This window comes from Hyposmocoma kahamanoa, unplaced genomic scaffold (assembly GCF_003589595.1).
Source record: "Hyposmocoma kahamanoa isolate Upper Pololo Valley unplaced genomic scaffold, ASM358959v1 66, whole genome shotgun sequence".
Lineage (NCBI taxonomy): Eukaryota > Metazoa > Arthropoda > Insecta > Lepidoptera > Cosmopterigidae > Hyposmocoma > Hyposmocoma kahamanoa.
Window position 1 is genome coordinate 16,656,718 of NW_020653854.1, and position 20,354 is coordinate 16,677,071.

General features: G+C 34.1%; 3 protein-coding genes across 4 annotated transcripts in view; 2 read left to right on the top strand and 1 right to left on the bottom strand.

Moving 5' to 3' along the window:
* Positions 1 to 44: 44 nt before the first annotated feature.
* On the bottom strand, positions 45 to 10,880 carry LOC113231640 (acidic leucine-rich nuclear phosphoprotein 32 family member A). The gene is made up of 6 exons (XM_026466061.1): positions 10,715 to 10,880; positions 8,333 to 8,709; positions 6,761 to 6,840; positions 5,587 to 5,658; positions 2,704 to 2,817; positions 45 to 1,261 (listed from the first exon to the last, which is right to left on the bottom strand). Exons 1-6 carry the CDS (start codon positions 10,760 to 10,762, stop codon positions 1,173 to 1,175), a joined length of 780 nt encoding a protein of 259 aa, XP_026321846.1. The 5' UTR covers positions 10,763 to 10,880; the 3' UTR covers positions 45 to 1,172.
* LOC113231639 (alpha-1,6-mannosyl-glycoprotein 2-beta-N-acetylglucosaminyltransferase-like) lies at positions 9,810 to 14,445 on the top strand. The gene is made up of 2 exons (XM_026466060.1): positions 9,810 to 9,818; positions 13,244 to 14,445. The coding sequence occupies exon 2, from the start codon at positions 13,390 to 13,392 to the stop codon at positions 14,380 to 14,382; it is 993 nt and encodes a 330-aa protein (XP_026321845.1). The 5' UTR covers positions 9,810 to 9,818; positions 13,244 to 13,389; the 3' UTR covers positions 14,383 to 14,445.
* A 314-nt stretch (positions 14,446 to 14,759) lies between these two features.
* The window catches only part of LOC113231726, a 212,605-nt gene continuing 207,010 nt past the window's right edge, over positions 14,760 to 20,354 (top strand). For both annotated transcript variants that reach the window (XM_026466211.1, XM_026466210.1), the window contains exon 1: positions 14,760 to 14,898. The gene's annotated coding sequence lies outside the window, so the exon portion shown is untranslated. The remainder of the gene's footprint in view (positions 14,899 to 20,354) is intronic.

Below are 20,354 nucleotides of genomic sequence, written 5' to 3' on the forward strand. Positions count from 1 at the left end.
CAGGCCAAGTTGTAAATTACTTAAACTTAATGACTTACATAATACAATAAAATTATTAACTAAAATTCTCTTCAACATATCTGGCACGTACACCATGATGCATCAACTAAACACTTCATATTATCATTGATATATTTAGTGCATAAATTGCTCTTTTTAAAAAAGATAGAAAAATACTCTCTTGAACTCATGAAACATCAAAGATTTGATCTAATTATTTGGATTATACTTACTACGCCCGTTGGATTTATTCTAGAAAATATGATTATCTCTAATTATCATTAGCGAGATTTCGAAAAAAATAATTCAAATAAGAGTTCCTTTTACTTCGCCCTCGAGTGCAAGGAACGAGGACGAAATCTGGTTACCTCAGTTCAACAAATTAAATGCATTCATTTAGAATTTTGTGATCGTTAATCAACTTTCTGTAAATACAGAATGTTAAACAATGATGACCTAAGGTTATTTGCTAAACTTTCATCTTCAAACAGGATGTTCTCCTATCACTATACAAAAAAGAAATTTTGGTTTACTTAAAAGCATTTATCATTTGCAGCTTGTACTTTTATAGTCGTCCTTGTGGGATCGAAAATTGACTCCAAAATACACTTTCATGACTTCTATCACATCAATCCTAACACCTGGTCATCAATAAAATACAGGCGGAGTCCAAGAATATATTGAAAACAATAATAAACTTCAAGAACACGAAGAATCCTCAAGTTTCTCACATTCTTCCCACTTAAATCTAATATGTTTCATATGAAAATTGTAGATTTAAGAATCGTCGAGAGCCATTTAAATTACTCCTAAATCATGCACTTCCATTTCAATGATTAGACTAAAATTAAGCATGTCAATAGAATAAAAAAATATTACTACATAAACAATTTAATTGAAACATTAACTTGTCGGACAACAAACTACAGATTTCACACAAGACATCAACATTGATTAATAATGGGAGAAAACATTGTTTGCCTTTGGAGTAAACACGTCGATTGGGGGTAGTGTGGTAGTGCGGATGAGGTCGCCGGAGAGAGCCCGAACTAATCTCACGAATGACAACTAGGGGGAGTGAATAGTGACTGGTGGGTGCTGAGGAGGTTTATTGTCCGATGTATCGGAGCGCTGTACACTTACAAACTAGTACGTTACTCCGCTAAGGCAACTCAATTGTCGTCATCGTCCTCGTGTTTTCGCTTTTTACCCCGAGTGCTCTCCTCCGGTTCTCCGTCTGCTGCCTCATTATCTTCACCATCTGTGAAAAGTAAAACGCTATTAATAATCTGAATTTGCAAATATTGCAATTCTGAAAATTGGTCTTAGGAACTCTTCGATATAAGGTGTACTGACGATTCATGCACTTTACGTTTCTCCCCAAGGTTTAAGTGCAAGTGGCGAAGGTGGCACATAATCTATGTTTGTCGGTAATGCTTTTTTTTCTATATTCGTTTACCATATCAAAAGTGTTGGAAATGTGCTTGCATTTCCGCCAATTACTGAAAGTCCGGTTTTTTTAATTTTGGTCAAATGATGTCTTCTATCAAGTGTTATTCCTATACATCCTGAGACGGGATTGAGACCAAAATAGTACCATTTCTCCCATATTTCAGTGTAGAATCAAAATAAAGGAACGTTATGTGGAGAGAAAACGTTACTTGAGCTGAGGAGAAATGCTTAGAACCGTAGGAAAGTTGGATGCTGTTTCTCGTTAACGTGTTACGTAGCCACTAAGTACGCAGTGTCATGAGTCTACTTTGGACTCGTGAACACAGTAATTGGACAGTGAAAGAGTGGCCTTTTTACGTCTTTTTCAGACGAATTTTTTTGGTTGCTTTGGCATGAGACCAGATACTAGACGTACTCGGTATTGAAGACTTCAGGACGCCAAGAACGTTTAAAATCATGCCAGGAACTCCACGCGCATAGTAGTGGAACAATCATGTTGGGTATTTGGATCGGCGGAAAACTCGAATTAATTTGTATCTCAATGCACAGACTTACGCTGAAACGATTTTATCAAATCTTGTCATTCCTTTGCGGACCCAATTGGGTGCTCCATTTCAGCTTATGTATGACAATGCACGACCATACACTGCCATAGTCGTTATACTCTTGCCGCAGTTTCAAGGTCCTGCTATGGCCTGCTCAATCGCGACTTAAATCCCCATTGAGTAAGCATGGCATATGGCTCAAAGAAGATATTATCAGAAGATACCAAATATGGATGAAAAACTTTTATCTCACTCTGATGTCAGTGATCAACTAAGGTCAAAAATCGAACATTTAACAAATATATAAAAAATTCTTTATTAATACAAAAGCAGAGGTACGTCATCAATGCAGACACACGAAACGTTTTATATACATATTTTTATTTAATAAATTTTTATACACATTTTTATTTAATTTTAAAAAACTTACTTTTAATGCCTTGATCTTTGACACTTTTGATGAGTGCAGTTTTAATTCGTTTAGAGTTTAGCACCAAAACCGAATTCACATTCGCTATTAACATTGCGACTTTTTTGTGTATAGGAATAATAAAAGTTATAAGCGTATTCATAAGTAATTCTACGGTGCTATATATAGTGCAGCACTACAGTGCAACGTGACGTATAGCCTCTTAAAATAAAATCTACTTACAAGCGCCGACAACAACATTATTTTCAATTCTGTTTGAAGTAAAATGAGTTATACCTTGTGCCTTATCATTGTGGTCAGCATCGGCGTCATTTTCACCGTCCTCGTCGTCATCGTCTTCCTCCTCCTCGTCAGTGCCTTCGTATAGAGAACTGGCAGAGCTCTCCTCCTCTGGAACAAACAAGAATATTACGTGGAATTGTTTTACAGATGATGAAACAAGTAAAGGATAATGCTTTATGGATAATAAAGGCTTGCTTGTTTTATCTTTTATAGCCTTTATTATCCATAGATAATAAAGGCTGGATAAGGTGTATGGACACCTTACAGGATGAAAAAAAAATAAAAGAAAAGAGCTGCCCTAACTACGGAATGAACGTGCATACCTAAACAAAAATTGAACGAACAAATGGCGGATTTCTTTAGTGTCGTACCATAATCTATCGATAAGTCATTATCGACATGCAAACATTTAATTAAAGTAGATCAATATTCCATTTGGGAATATTTTAGGTTATTTAGGAATATAACCTAAAATATTCTAATAGAGAAACCTTTGAAATATAAATACTATACATTTCCAACCTCAAGATTCATTTTTTCATAGAGAAATTTTTAAACAGATTCAAAATAGTGTAAGCTTTTTTGTATTTATGCATTGGTAAATTAATACCAGTGACTGATTTAAGTGAACTTCAATACTTCCATTTAATTTTGGAAATAAATGAAAGTAATAATATTATCAATAATAACATTATTGTCATCAAAGTTTTATTTGCTTAAAACATGGTATAAAAGGAGATGTAACAAGAGACAATGTTAGTATAAACATGTTTCGCATATATTAATGTCTATACGTTGGTATTAACTTTCACCCGGCAACGTTTGACCAATATGGTCTTCGTGTTGCTGGCTTTATAAAATAAGAATGTTTAGTAGTAGTTGTCAGTGGGAAAAAATCGGAAAGGAGTGGATAATTTTGTTTTCAGAAACTGATAATGCCTAGTAAATGAGTATTGTTTAATCTAAACTAAATATAAAATTATTTACCAATAAACCTAATGATGGAATTGCATTATCATGTGATCTAGTTACATTCAAAGTTATGTCAAAATTTGACTCTTCAAAATGAAGAGAATAAATGAAGATGATCTTTGATTCAATGATTATATTCGGCGCTATTATACGGCGGTATGATTTCCAACCATTCTTTTATTCTTTTTTGATTTGTAGGTAAACTTGAAATAGTAAAAATAATAATAATAAAATAAGAAGTAAAAACCTCGTAGTGAATTATTTTAATAACAGAATATCGATAATATGTACGCTTCCAAGAACACTACCTCAAAATAATCGTTAACAACAATCATCAAAATATAGAAACAAACAGGCAATCTGAAGAAATCAAAGCAAAATTTGGCAAGGTTTATGAATAAACTACTTAAATATGTCTAATCACATGAGATATTTGGGCTTTTGTGTGATTTATAGACAGAAAAATAAAACACGTGTCTGTACAATGTTACATTCGGTCGATCTTAGCTTTTTCAAAAGCCACATCCCGTAATGCTGCAGCGACGAATTTTTATTAATACTTAATTGTTCTCACTGTCAATATTTTTATTCATTTTATTACAATACATGCAAATAATTTAATAAAACACTTGGAAAAACATTTGTTTTGGCATTTGATGTCCTTCCCTTTGACAACCGTATCATGTACCTCATATACTGCGAAATGGACACGGTTGGCATTTAAGATGACGTTACGTATTTTCGATTCCCGTGTTTGACACAGACCAATGTAATGCTATCTCTTTTGGCTTAAGACGGCACGCTAGAGTTTATGAAGACAATAACATGTTTATGTTTTCAACGTCGCAATGCATCATATACACATAACGTCTGATTTATATATGTCCACATAACATGTTCTTTAGCTTTCATAGTCTAAGATTAGGACACCTTATCCAGCATTATGACGACTGAGTGCTAATATTTTCCATCCTCTAAGGCTAATATTAACTTATCCAATAGGAATCACAAACACAAATTTTTATACCAAAAGTTTGTCTATCATTATGCAATTGCCTAGTACATTCAAACTATGACAACTATTGCTTTAAAAACATATTTATGTACTGAAAGGCCTCATGACGCATTTGCAAACGTAGTACTGCAAATTTTAAATGTAAAACATGTCCATGTATTATGGAAAATTTAAAATATTTTTTTTTTATAAAATAAGAAATTGAGCATAAAGTTAATAAGACCATGGCACAGTGTTAATTGCTACAGTTAATATTTAATTGTGGCCTCTGAATGTACATTTAAAAATTACAAATAATTTGCGAAACAAAATTTACAATGCTTACATAAAGCCAATTGGCCTACTAAATTGTACAAAAAAATAAAAAAAACTGGTGCTATTTCTAGATTGATGGCTCAACACAAATTAACATGTAATTAATCATCTTGGTTGCTTGTTTACTGAGGGGCCATAAATTTATTTATTTATAACTTAACTTATTTTCTAACAAAATCCAGGACATGTTTTGAAATTGTTTTACAAGTACTACTCAAAACAGTGTCGTTCGCTAATGCGCTATGTGGCATGTGGCGTCTTCGTGGACACACACACATTTATAAAAATCCTTGCATTTCTATAAAGAACTCATAATAATATTTTTTAAATAATAGCCATCACATCAGAACAAAGACAAGGTTAAATACTTATTAGTTATATGGTGCCTTATTGCTGATCAGTCTGCTTCTGATTTGACAACATTCAGTTTTTACAAATCAATTTTACGTGATTTTATGATAATAAAGTGACTGTATATTCGGCGTATACTCTTGAAAATTACATTCTATATCAAATTGTCTTGACATAGTAAATGGTAAATGCATAATATGCATGATAAATGTATAATAACTTACCCAAATTCTCATTGTAGACTGCTCTTAGAGAAATCTCCTCATCATCATCATCGTCATCTTCTTCATCTGACCCTGTAACAACAGAGAATAATCTCACAAAACCAAATTTATTAAAATTACTAAAACTAAAATAACACTAAACTTACTTGGGGGACAATATGAGCAATTAAGTTACATAAAGTTATACATATTTAAATAGGTAAAAACATGTTTGAAGATAGATAGCACCAGGTGCTTGTTGCATGTAAATATTCATATTATTGGGCAAATCAACTTATGATATTCAAAATGCTTCTCATTTAGAGTAGAGGTAGTCATTTTCACTTCAAAATGTTACAGAAATCTGCACCCTGTATAAACTGAAGCATCACAAACAAAGATGCTTACTTTTCAATAAATAACCCATGTGGAATAGTAGGCCATAGATAGTGTACAAGACCATAGGTAAAGGGGGTCTGCTCTCGGGCGGTCTTTCTGATAAACTATCATCGTCAATCACCAGAGGACCAAGGTCAATGCCAAAATCTGGAAGCATTTGTATTACTTATTGATGTCAGAGGATAATTTAGAAACAGCCATTACAAAAAACCAATGAGATGATGGTGGTGACCAGGACCATTAGATGTAAGCCAAGATCTAATAAACAAAGTTCTTTTCCCATCTCAGAGAGTGTCATGCATGGTAATATATTTCAATTATATTATATAGGTAAAAATGGAAATAAAGTTCTTAGGTGAGAACTATGTACTCTTTCTTACATATATTTTGGCTTATACAAGTGGCAATGGGATTATTATGTCTAAGTGATATGTATCTTATCTATTCAAGGTGTTTGATGATTAATTAGCAATAACAGAATGAGCCCTAAGTAGTGTTGCCAGAAAACCTGGTTTACAGATCCCGAGAAAAATATAATAGCCAATTACCATTCATCAATGATCATTACTAAACATACATAATTTTCATAATTGAAAACTAATTGTCTTTCAATTTCCAAATTAAAAGTATATGTCCCGTTTTTGTACATTTTTCTACCTCACATTTTAACACATGGGGCCTGGTAACACTAATCCTAAGTAATCATTTATAAAAAATGTAATAAAGTGAAATTTTGTTCAGCTGTCTAGGTAAATTGGACTAAAAGCAAATGATAATGAATTGATGATACACCAACCTTCTTCATCACTATCATTGTTTCCATTCATTTCTTCTTCCTCATCACTGTCTTCTACTTCTCTATCTTCTTTGTCAAAACTGAAATTTTACATACATAAATTTTACATTAAATTTTTTTTGATAAAGCCAATGAAAAGTACCTATAATAACTATATAATAAATCTATAGGCTGTCTTTTTTTGAAGATGGGAGTAAAATGACAGTACATTGCGCAAAGTGTTGTCTGCTTACAAGCAGCTAGTGATTGCAGTTAATAAATATTCTATCGATTATCGACTTCGTCGGTTACACTTACGTAATAAATAGCGGAATTTGTTTCATTCGAATCATTTTGTCACCACCTGGTAAGATACGGGATTTTTTTCCCATTTGTCGCTAGTGGGAACAAAACCAGTGGTGACAACTAGGAACAAGCGAAAAAATCGACGCTGTGCGCCGTATGTTCAAAACAGACAGGTATGTGACATACCATGAGATTCGGGCATCTTTAGGCATAGGCATGAGTCAAACACGAGTGTGAAAAAGCTGTGCTCTCGGTGGATCCTAGACAATTTGACTGAGGATCAAAAAATGGATCGCGTCACTTGGTGCAATGCCATGCTTACCAGATTCAACGAAGGGGCTTCAAATATGATGTGGGACATAGTAAAAGGTGACGAAACATGGATTTATAGTTAGGATCCCAAAACAAAGCAGCAATCGAGCGTATGGGTCTTTCGAGATGAGCCGAAATCACCAAAGTGGCGCGCGTGGAAAGTGCCTCTAAGCAGATGATTGCTTCTTTTTTCAATAAAACTGGACACGTGGCTACTGTTGCTTTGGAGAATCGTTGTACCGTTAATAGCGATTGGTACACGACTATTTGTTTGCCGGAGGTTAGTGACAAACTCCGTAAAAATAATCGTAAACGTCGTATCATCTTGCACCATGATAATGACCGATCTCACACGTCTAGACAGACAAATGAATTCATTGAAGGTGAACAACGTTGACCTTATGAACCATCCCGCGTACAGTCCAGACCTGGCACCTTGTGATTTTTATTTATTACCAAAAATTAAGAACCAGTTACGCAGTCAACGATTTTCATCACGTGAAGAGGCTGTCGAAGAGTATGGAAAATATGTTTTAGAGAATGTCATGGAGGAGTGGTATAAATGTTTTCAAAATTGGTTCATTTGTATGAAAAAGTGCATTAACGCTAATGGAGAATATTTTGAGAAACAATAAATTCATTGCTAACCATTTATACTATTTTTTTTCTTATTCATTCCGAAAAATTATAGTGCCCCCACATATTAATCATTAGAACTTTGCAACAATTACAATTCAGATATTTTTGGCAAAATTTTACCTTCTTTCACAATCTATCAATAAAACTGTCAACAACAACTATATGACTATTTCAAATTTTATGAAAACTGGCAACCCTGCAAATTTAATTTTACTCAGTCTTAAAAAAAGACTATAATTATTTTTAAGTTAATGTGAACTATTCTCAACAAACCTAAAAATATGTTAACAAATTTATATTTTTTTATTTAAATGACTACTTTAGACTGATGCTTACCCATCTAAATACTTTAGTGATGGGTGTAATGCAAACACCTTACTCCTGTAATCTTCAATAGCGGTGACTTCATTATTGAACAGATCAAGGTTTTTCAAGTTTTCAAATTCTTTAAGAGGCTTCAGTGTCTCCAGATCTTTAATTTTGTTTCCAGAGAGGTTAAGGTGTGTCAGCTTCTTGCAACCACTGAGGAAATTCAGACCATTGGATATTCTGTTGTCAGAGAGCTCTAGTTTCCTCAACTTTGGGAGCGCTGGAAAGGCCTTGAGGGTGGTTAGGCCCACATTGTTAAGGCTGAGAATTTCCAAGTTGACATATTCATCTGTGAGGCCAACTATGTTGGTACTCCTGCAGTTATCCAAGTTCAACTCCCTGACCTGTAATTACAAGTTATTGAATAAAAAAGTTTTCATTTATTTCTGTAGTATAATTTTCAGTATAACAGTGCCATAGTATTTTTTATGAAAAATCTTGTTTTATTTTAACTTATAAGCTGTGGTCTTTTTGGATTTTGCCAGTATCGACTATTCAAATTCAAATTCATTTATTCAAACAGACAACTTAGTCCATATTTGTTAGTAACAATATCTTATGCGCTAATACTATAATATAAGAATCATTGATCCAAGGGTTTACAACTGCCACGCGTCGTTATAAATTATTTACCTAAAATTTTCTAGATTATGTACAGGGTTAAGAGCATGTCAAGCTTGACATTTAAGATTTAAATCCAACTCTATGCTTAGGATAAAAACGGTCCAAAATGCAAAGTGTCAAGCTTGACGTGATCTTAACTGTACCAGATGACAGTGTTGTTTGTATACGGTTTGGTACTCATAGCGCCATCTATGTCGTACAGCTAAAACTAACATGCTCGTTCCTCGCTATTGTGATTAGGTTTTTTGCTGTAGATGTGGAAGTAGATACGCAATTAATTGTTTTTCTATAAAAACAGTAACTTTTTAGAAGAGGTATAGCCAACAACTGGGTACATATTGCATATGTGTTTATTTATCTTCTCAGTGGAAGATATTGGTAGAACTTGTAGTTCCATAATAATTGTATCAATGAAAGCAAGGTTGCTAGAAGTCTTGAATTTAAACGGCTAATTAATTTCAAATATTTGCTCCTAAAAACTTGTTACATTTTTAGAATTGTTTTGATATGTATAAAGTACATAAAGCGAGAGTATTCGATAAATAAGTATTGTAACTGGCTTGATGAGGATTTTAATAAAGTCAAGCCAAGCAAAACGTCAAAATGGTGAGAGTTGTCAAAAGCAGAGGCGTAGTTACTAAAATCTAACAAATTTGTGATTATTTCGCGGAAATATGTATTGAAACGTAAAAGGGATGTGTTCATGTATCGTTTCTATCACGAATTGTTATGAGCGTGCTGTAGCTGCAGATAGAAATAGGATCGTTTTTATTTTACAATGGCGGATGACACGAATCATCGCGACGCAATAAAAATGGCCGCTGTATTGGTAAGGCGTGCGTCAATATGCGACTGCAGAAAATAGTGCAATAAATATTGGACTTGCAATTCACTTGGGCAACTATTTAATGTGCCTGTAAATCGATGTAGCTGCACAGTGGCTTTTAATTGCAAGTTTTCGAGGCAGTCGTAGTTTGCGGGTGAAAGGGCGCGAAATTATGACGAGTAGTTAAAGGCACAGTTTACACAACACAAATACGCGTTTTTCCCTAGCTTTATTACTTTAATAGACAATTTATAACATAGTGGAAACCTTAAAAATAATCTGAAATCGAAATGACCCTTAAAACACACCGATATACAGAAAATATTTGTGCATTTCTATTGACATTGACAAACCATAATCAATGAGCCCTATTTTTGAAATACACAAAAAATTAAGTGATTGTTTAATTACCAAAGTGCAATGTATGTACAATAGGAATGCATTTACTTATACAGCTTTGTGCCTCCGAATTCCACAGTTCTAAAATACATAACACATCGTACACATAGGTTTGAACACTTAACCTCAATAAGTGGTAATTTTACAATAAGACCGATTTTTTGGCTAATAAATTAACATTTAACATCGTAGTTCATAGGATAGCTTTCAACTACATCGAAGATGAGTATTTGTGTACAAATTAATTGATAGAATGCAGAATAATTAGGTGCACATGAATGAAACGTAACAATCTGTAATGGCTAATTTCTGCATACAATCGTGCCACATTTCAATTTTAGACGTGGATTTACATTGCAATGTAGATGGACTATCATATGAATTGACATTTTTTGTGATTTAATCACAATTACTATAATTTTTATGCTTTACACCTAAGTACCTGACGAAATACGTATCGACAAAACATTCCAATACAATGAAAATTAGGGTTTATTTACCTGTGACGGATTTCTTCCTCGTAACTCCAAAGCGACTCTTTTCTCCATCTTCGGAAAGTTAAAGATTTATACTTGAAACACTTCTCAAATACCAATAGAATATTTCTCAAGGAACTAAATCACTAAGCTTGGGTTTCAAAACAGAAGGAAACTATAGATACACGAGTGACGTAGTACAAGTGGCTCTGCCTAGCGGCAAAACAGTGCAACCGGACGTAACACACTTGAGCAATTTTCAATTATATTTTACAGTAATTGATGGAAAATTGAACATATTGTATGCTGACTTAGGACAAATAAAATAAAAAAAATATTTTAAAATAACCGTGCATCTTGAAGTACTTCTAAAATCGTGTAAAATCACCACCGAATCGCTCGATTTCTTTGCAAGGTTGGTATTATTGAGCAGTTGGCAGACCATACTCATAAAGGCGGGTTTTTTAAAAAGTCTATAAGCAAATGTTAGCCGGCGGCATGTTCGTGCTGCATCGTGCGTCACTATAACTATCTATCGAGTTTGTGGAATGTATTTTATTTTATTTTTACTATTTTTATTAAATTGTTATTAGGTGTTTATTAGGAACATTTTGATATTCGTTAATGTAGTTTGCCGTTAATTTACTTGAAGAATAAAAATATCAGTGTAGGTATGCCTTTTTTCTTGTTAGGTTTTCATAGGCGCTAATCATCAATACAAATTACTTGGTATGTACACATGTGCTGTAGAATATTAGTAGTACCTTTAAGTTTGTAGTAAGTAATCCTTTAACGACTATGTTCCATTAATCTCTTTATGTAAATGGATGTTATTTATGGTAAGTAGATGTACCAAGTGTCTTTACAGCAAAGGAAAGCAATGTGATGCGACTAGATGTTGGACTGAGACTTATGAAACATAAAGTGTCACCACCCACTGGGCCAATAGTGGCGGCCACTGGACGCATTTACTAGTGGCTAAGTCAAGCCAAAAATAAAAAATGATATGGGTCAAAAAAACGCTAGAAGTAGCTAAATATTTATTTCTCTCTAAACCAAATTTTTCCCCGCTAAACATTCATAAAACTCCCTAGATTTCGCTAAAAGAATAAAACTAACCCCCGACTGTGGTCGAGCGTGCGCAGGAGGCGAGTGACACAAGTAGCGAGCGCGGGCTACGCCCGCTGATTGTCGCTCGGGCGAGGCCACTCGACCCTTAGTAGAATAACTACTATGCTCATAAGTAGTATCTCTTATTAGTTTGTGCTATGCTTGTACGCTCAATTTGCACCAATGCCATATAAAATGTATAAAAAATTTCGTCCGTAATTTGTGGTCGCGTTTAGTGGCTGCCACTAATGGCCCAATGGCCATTTAAGTTAACCACTTAGGTGAAGATGTGAGGTCCGAACCAACTTTAGACCACTGTAGCGACTATGACCTCCTTTTGAAGGAAACTCGCATTTGCGCGTCGCCATTGCACCAGTGGGATGCTTAGGTTCATATAACGCAGTTCTAAGTACTAATGCAGCAATCTATTCATATAATCGTTGTGAGGCTTACCTTGTTTGTTATCTGATTCTCGCTGTAGATTGATAAGTATATTTGAAAGCCATGATAAATTACCACTACTTACTGATTTAAATATTTACGAACTCAGTCATGTGTGCTACCAAATGTGGTGGTTGTAGCAAAACCAAATTTAAACAGAGGCTTTGGTGCGTGTGCTTGTCTAGCCTGAAAATGTTCAGTCGCTCGTTTTAAACCGGACTGTTGAAATTAGTTGAAATAATTATAATTTAGCAAAATATGTGTTGGCAACCAGGTGTGAAGCAGCCTCCTTCGTAGTTATAGTTCTTTTTTTACATTCTTTTAGAAAATACGTTTCGGCTGTCTTTGTTTTACAAAATTTTATCAGTTGCATCTGCTACGCTGCCTGGTTCAGTTTTAAATTAAAAATTGGTAACCATCTTAAATGCGTTTTAATCTGCACTTAGGGTGCTGCTATGGGTGCTTCCATCATACTACACATCAATGATATTATACTTTTAAACGTACACATACTTACATTATACAGTCCACTCGCCAACAGTATGGTTGCATAGTATTATATTCTCTTTGGTTGAAATATGATTGATCAAAACTTGTCGTATTCTGACGTTGTTCTGACTTTTAGACAAAATGTGAAACATTATGTCAAGGTCAGCGAATTAGTATTTTTATGGGTTTAATATTTTTTGTTAAATGTAAGTGATAGTTTTCGGTGAATTAGCTCATCTTGTTTCAAACGTGTTGTTTTTTACGTTATTTTCAATGGTCAAGAGGTAGGTATCTAATTTTTACTACAGACGATGATGATCCATCGTCTAAACATGCTTCGAAAAAGTTATCGTTTTATAACGTCAATACTACCAAATTGTTTTGTGATTGTACTGATATTTATTTTGCTCCTGATGTACCGCGGAAATAAATTACATAATGCTAAATTTGCTGAAGTGATTGACGAAAGTTCTTTGAAGTATATTTTATTTGAGAAAGTAACTTCTGAAACAGTTTTAGATGCCATTGAGGTCAGAAAAATTATAGAAAGTCGCAATGAAACAATATTAAATCAAGATATATATGAAGACCTCAAACCGAGCGATCCAATTATTGTTATTTTGGTAGACAGAGATGTAACTTACCTCAAATATTTAATAATGTCTTTGGAGCATGTAAGAGGAATTCAGGACGCTTTGGTCATCTTCTCGCACTCTTACTACGATGTTAATGTCAACCAACTAATTGAAAAAATTGATTTCTGCCGTGTGCTGCAAATATTTTATCCTTATTCAGTGCAAGCCTTTCCAAATGAATTTCCTGGTTTATCTTCCAATGACTGTCCCCAGTTTATGAATATCAGAGATGCCGAAAAACTGAACTGTATTGGTGCGTTGACACCAGATATCCATGGTCACTATCGTAATCCCGCACATTCGGAGAAAAAGCACCACTGGTGGTGGACAGCCAACAGAGTATTCGACAATCTCACTTCTGCCGAAAATCACGAAGGACTAGTAATATTTTTAGAAGATGAAGTGTACTTATTGGAAGATTTTCTGTACATGGCACTATACATGGACAAGGCAGCCCGAAAACAAAATCACTGCGAGTTTGTTTGCTTAGGGTTTGACTCAGGAGCCCGACTCACAGGCGACAACATGTATGAGGCTATGATTACAACTTGGGACTCAAAGCACTACTCACCGGCATTAGCGTTTGATATAATTACATGGAACAGTATAGTGTCTCACTACGATCTGTTTTGTGGTATCGATGATTATTCTTGGTTGCGATCATTGTTTTACTTGTCTGTATCTCGGAGAGATGCTGGTATGTTCCGAGTTATATCTAGCCTTGTGCCAAGGGCCGTGAAACTTACTTTCAACGGAATGTTTCGGAGTGTTACAGACTACTTTATTTTGGAGAAAATATTTGGAATACTTGATGCTCAAAAATCGTGTGTTGACGAGTTATTTCCACCTTACCTTGAAATATTCACAGATATAGAAATGGAACAAGATGAACCAATTTTCGATTTTGCTGAAAGCAAGGGTGGTTGGAGTGATCCAAGAGACAAGGGATTTTGTTTGAATATGACTATGCACAAAATAAGAAGAGTTTTAATGGATACTGAAATTGTATTTCAATAGTATTAACAAAATTATGTTCAGTATTTTGGTTAGTGTTTGACAAATTTACTGTTTTATTTATAAAAATTGATTTTAATTAAAACAAATATGTGTAATGTGTTACTTTGTTTATTTGAACTATTGTTTGTGTCGAATACCTGCACTAAGTCGAGGTTCTAAGACGAAATTGTGTTTTTTATTGGAAAGTCCATTACAAAATTTCAAATAAAAGCTACCTATGTATTGGATGGATTTTGCATTATTTACGAGGACATTACTAGATGGTTCGACTTGACCGAGGGCTTTATTATTAGTTGGTATGACAATTAAGTTTTGAAACAAAGGAGAGGGTCTGTGGAGGAAAAGCGCGTGGTGGCAGAGTGAGTGAGTGACATCGGAGTGGGCGGGCTTCGGGGGTTGCGGGTTGCGGTCAAAACTGAGTGCGCGCGCAGCTGTGCCCCGGCCGTGAGCAACAGTCTGCTCGCGTGAGCCGCTGCTCGCGATCTGCTCAGGCCCGCTGCGGTATCATGACTCATGGTAAGCACCACAACATTCTATCCTTACGCCGCGACCACCTTGAGTGCACTCCACATTGCAATTGCCATCCTCTGAATGTGACCCATTTTTTAGCTCACTTTTCATTTATGATTGAATGACACTACTTTTGTTTTCATTATTTATTTACGCTCTACGCTACGGAATCAACTTATCATTAATAAATGTTACAAAAATCTCTGTTCATGCGTGGTCACTTAAAAATGTAGTGAAAGAGGCTTTCATTATAATAAATAGGTTCAGTGGGCACCAGCGTCTATTAGCAAGAATAGCGTTGAGTTTAACTGAAAGCACAAATCGTAAAGTATTTTTTACAAATTACGGACAGTGATACGAATATGAAAAACTTAACAAGTGTGTGAGTTATGATGATAACGTGAGACGAGATTAGTTCGACGTTGTTTGGTAAGTTCTTACAAACCATCTAGTTAATACTCCAGGGAACTTGGACATGTAGCCACGAGACAAAGGAGCTCGTGAGGGTCATATTTTATAAGAAAATAGGTCATTAAGGCAACTTTATGATACTTCTTCATTTTGTTCGTTTGCGTAGGATGTGCTGCAGAATAATAACGCGACGTAGCGACGAGTTCCCTTTGTATCTAATAGAGCTTATTCAGGTTTACTTTCGAGTAGAGCGTGTAAAATTTTTAAACAGCACACAACTGCCAAATGCAAATTCGACCTATACTTTTATCACCTAAAATTTTGTGGTTTATCCCTAATTCTTGGACTTGTACGGGTACAGTTAGGTTGTTAGCAAGAAGTTCGCTTTTAATTAAAAGTTAAAACTCTGTTGAACTAATTTTGCGGACAGGTCAGCAGTGCTAGAATTTTTGTTTGTTTCACCCATGAATGTTTAGACCTCTTTGTTATTGGGAAAGTAAATGCTATAAAACATAATATACGTGTTGTAATTGTTAAGTGTGCCCAAACCATTATTCCGTAAATATAAGAAATATCAAAAACATTTAAACTGGTATAGAAAGCTCGTTATCTAAAAAGGACATCAATAACTTTTTTAAAATAAAACTAGAAATACCAATATTTTACCGATAAGGGTTTCTGCATATGTAATAAATTTCGTAGCGATGTTTTAGTTTCGAACAGCTGCTTTGAATACAAAATTTTGTACTTATTGAAAAATAAACATCATTTTGTTTTTATTCAATTGAAAGAAAATTTTGTTACTTTATTTATAGTAGTTTTGTTATCAGTAAACTTATTGTTACATTTTAAAGTACGGAAACTAAAGCCTCTCTACGAATGTCATATTAAATGTGTGGGAGCGTTTAACGTTAAAAATGGAATATTTCTAGTTTTACTTACCTACTTAAAAAAGTTATTAATGCCGTTTTACTCATTAGGCATCGAATGTACTTTCGATACCGGTTTACAGGTTTTTGATATTTCTTATATGTAAGGAATTATCCCTACATTTAACGATTACACACTGTGTAACTGTCCTGATGTTTTAAAGAAACGAAGAACTTTTTGGTTAATAATTGACAATCGGTACTAAGTATTTAACATTGTATTTTACGTACAAATTTACAAATGTTATTAATTTAATTATGCTAAAATATCAATCAAAAAGTCCGTTTGTTTATGGAATTATTCATAACAAAAACTATTATTCTCTATTTACGTAAAACACAAAGGCATAAATAACGAAAATACAAGTGCACCTATGTAAATAAATATATATAGTATATGGTTCTAATTTATGGCATGTGTTGTTAACACAACGGGAAGATATAAATTAGCTAAAGAAATAACATCAGAGATGTTTGGTTGTGTATCTTTGATACCTAATGACGGTAAAATCGATTGGCGAATGTATTATACAAAACAGACATTGTTAGTAGGTACTTAAATTGAATAAATAATGTGTTGATAAAGTTACTTCTGTTTTATTTAACATTTTTATTTCGAATATTTAGGCGGCTGGTACCACCTAATTTTGTCGATATTTTGTACAGCTTAGTATAAATTACAACACCATAGTATCTAAAACTTAAAACCTTGTTACAAATTTCGAAATGTTAATAAAAAATAAAATATATAAAAAAGAAATGATGTTGCAACAATAATTTCTGTGTAGATATAGATTACACAATCGTATACATTTCTATAGTCTCTCAAGCAAAGGAGGAATTGACTGATAAAATTTTTACAGTGCTTATTATCGGTAGTCGCCTTTCTTTTATCTCTCGAAACAGAATCATTCGGTTTGTTCTTTTTTAATCTATCACGTAAAAAGGAAGAAATCTTAACTTTTTAAGATTTTGTGTATGTGTGTGTTTGTCTGTATGTACCACAGACCTTATAAATACTAGTTTCTTCCGTGATATTATAAAAAAAAATTGGAATTTGTTCTACTATAAAATTCTGATGACATTACAAAGATATGGTAACTTTTATTTGATACTGCAAGTAGGATAGTCTTCAGACTACCCAACTTCTTACAGTAGAACATCGTGTTCGAGTACATGAAATTGGTATCTACGCCTTGTTAGCGCATAGATGGATGAACAAACGAAGGTGACTTTATTGAATTAGTCACTGTTTTGTATATCCGGCGTTTTTTAAAATGTTATCAATGAATAACGTACGGTAATAATTGTTAAAATAAGATTTTTAAAATGATATTTAATAAGTCTAAAAAACACTTTAAAAAAGTCAGACCTATTTTTTTAATAGATGGAGGAGGAGATGCAGGTTTCTATGAAACGTATAGAAAAAATTGTGTGAGTTTTTTGAAGTCATACAACAAAAAGGTCTCAGGATAATTAAATATGGTTACACTACTTACCTATTTTTACTACTGATTTGCTTAAATATATATATATATATATATATATACTGTGCGGTGACTGCAAAGAAAATCTTGATGACCATCTTCGGATCGTAATAAGTTATGTGTCAAGGTCTATAGGGGAAAAAATGATCAGTGTTTCCTCAAGTTCAAGTCGGTCAATATCAAGAAAGAGCCATTGATCGACACTTGAAAATTGGCTTTTTATCAACTACTCAGCGTTCAGAGATATAACAAATAGCTGTCTGACACACTACGCATTATTCAGATTGAATAATATATCATGAAAAGAAAAAGCTGAAATGGATTATGAAAAAAACAGCGCTAAATTGCTAGCAGTTATCGCTCTTCGTACTTATAATGTTTTTTTCGTATCGTAAAACGTATGGCAAGTAGGGTTTTTGTACCTGCTTGTTTACTATAGTAAAAAAAAATAGAATGTAAATAGATTCATATCTCCTATCTGTAACTGCGTATTGCTATTCGAATTTCCGAAGTAATATCACTGAATTTATGCTTTATTCTCTCAAACAAACTATCACTTCAAATCGGTGGGCTTGTAAGCAAGTAAAGGTTATCAGTATATACAAAATCGCGAATGGTAGATGGGTATTAACTATAATTTTTAAAGTACCTATTTACCAAGGGCCAAGAACCACGTAAATGGCGTCGTTACGCGTTATTTAAAGCCGAAAGCTGAATCGACAGAGGGAATCGGAGAAAAAGAAAATCGAGGTTTATTTTAGGACCTTTTTACGTTATGACTCCAATTTGAAGCTATATGGCAATGTTAAATAAACCTATCAAATTAATTTCTTTTTCAAGGTTTAGGTTACGACTTGTTAATTTGCAATGAATAATTGAAAAGTCTAATTCAGGTCGTTTGCTTTCATGTTTTTATTGTGTGCATAGCTTTTGCATAAGCATTTACTATTGAGCTTCAAGTGTTCAATTCTGCAATTCTGACGTGATATTTTGACTATATAATTATTTACTGCAGAAATAAATGATATTAAAAATGACATGTTACAAAGGACGTATACAAAGGTGATTTTATTTCTAGAAGAGATCTTCTCTAACCAACCCTAGCTGTGGTGAATACAGTAAGTCTGCGGAACATTATTGAACAATAAGTTAATTTTTTTCACGTTCTCTTGTCTACTTATTTTTGTTGTTGTTTTCGTATTTCGTAGTAGCGTTCAATTATTAACCACATATCTACTGTAATATATAGTACCTAATCAGCGTAAAATGACTTAGTAATATAAAGTGAGCAAATAGATCTACTTCGTTCTTCTTCTTCGTTCATCTTAGAGTATGGGACTTCTGAAGGATGTACTATGTGTACGATTTGATACTATCCAAGTTTTGTCTACGGAATGTCTAAATCTGTATTTGAAATTTTTATCTTTCAGCGCATTTCATGATATACTTCAGCTAGTATACGAATTTGCAAAACGTAATTAATTTCTACAAGTATGGTAGGCACAAAGTACCTATTTATATTTTTACATACATGTAAGAACTCTACACATGCATTATGTTTAAAAGAATAGTTTTTATTATTTTAAGTATATAAATAAATTGAAGTTGGAAGTAAGAAACTAGCGAGGAATTTATTTAACATTTTATGTTAAGTACTCACTCTACCATATACTCTAAAAATGTCTTTCTTTTATTTGGGATACAGTCCAAAGTGTCATACAGGAGCGAGGTGTAGAGAATTGCGGATATCTCTCGCGCCTGAACGCGTTTTGCCTTCCGAGTAATATGAATCCCGTTTGTTTGCAAACTTGGCTCTCAGTATGCATCTACAAATTATAATATGTGTAAACAAAACTACCTTTCAACTCCTTACAGATAGAGAATTGTGTAGTAAATACGTGACGTTTTGCTTAATAGCAAAATAATTTGTGATATAACCAAAACTATCATATGAATTCGAATTTGTTTGAACGTACTACTTAGCAAATATGAGAAGTTGACTAATTGTACGGTCTCTTTTTGTCTACAACGGAATGTCAGGAGGATTCGTATTCTCTCCTGTTCAAAACTCGGTCTAATTTTGAATTCCTACCAGTCCAGGAGTCTGTCTTTGTGCCCAGTCGGTCCGCTGGTCATCCATGACGGCTGGACGCGACACTAATACTGTAGTGAGGCTCGCAACGTCATATAAAAAACATCCCTTTCATTTTTTTATAATACCCAGGGACGGGATGAACAAGTCATGCGCCTGGTGGTAAGCAACAAGCGTATCCATAACAGTTGCAGAGGCACTCACGAGCTTTAAATCGCAAAGATCTTGCGCCCGTCACTTATGTGTCAGATAAGTTGACAAGTCCCATGTGCCTGTAATTTCACCAGCACCCTGTGCCGGGCCTGTGATTGCGATAGATAGATGCTATAATTTCATAATGTTCGTATTCGTGACTGAGAGTGCTTCCACTGTTCTCACCAAATTCTTTTGTTCAGTATCATCTCGTTCCTGATACGTTAAGCCGAGTACCTATGCTTTAAAAGAGTAATATGGCACTCGTAATAAGACCGTGTACGTATGTATAGACACACACACACACACGCACACGCACACGCACACGCACACGCACACGCACACGCACAC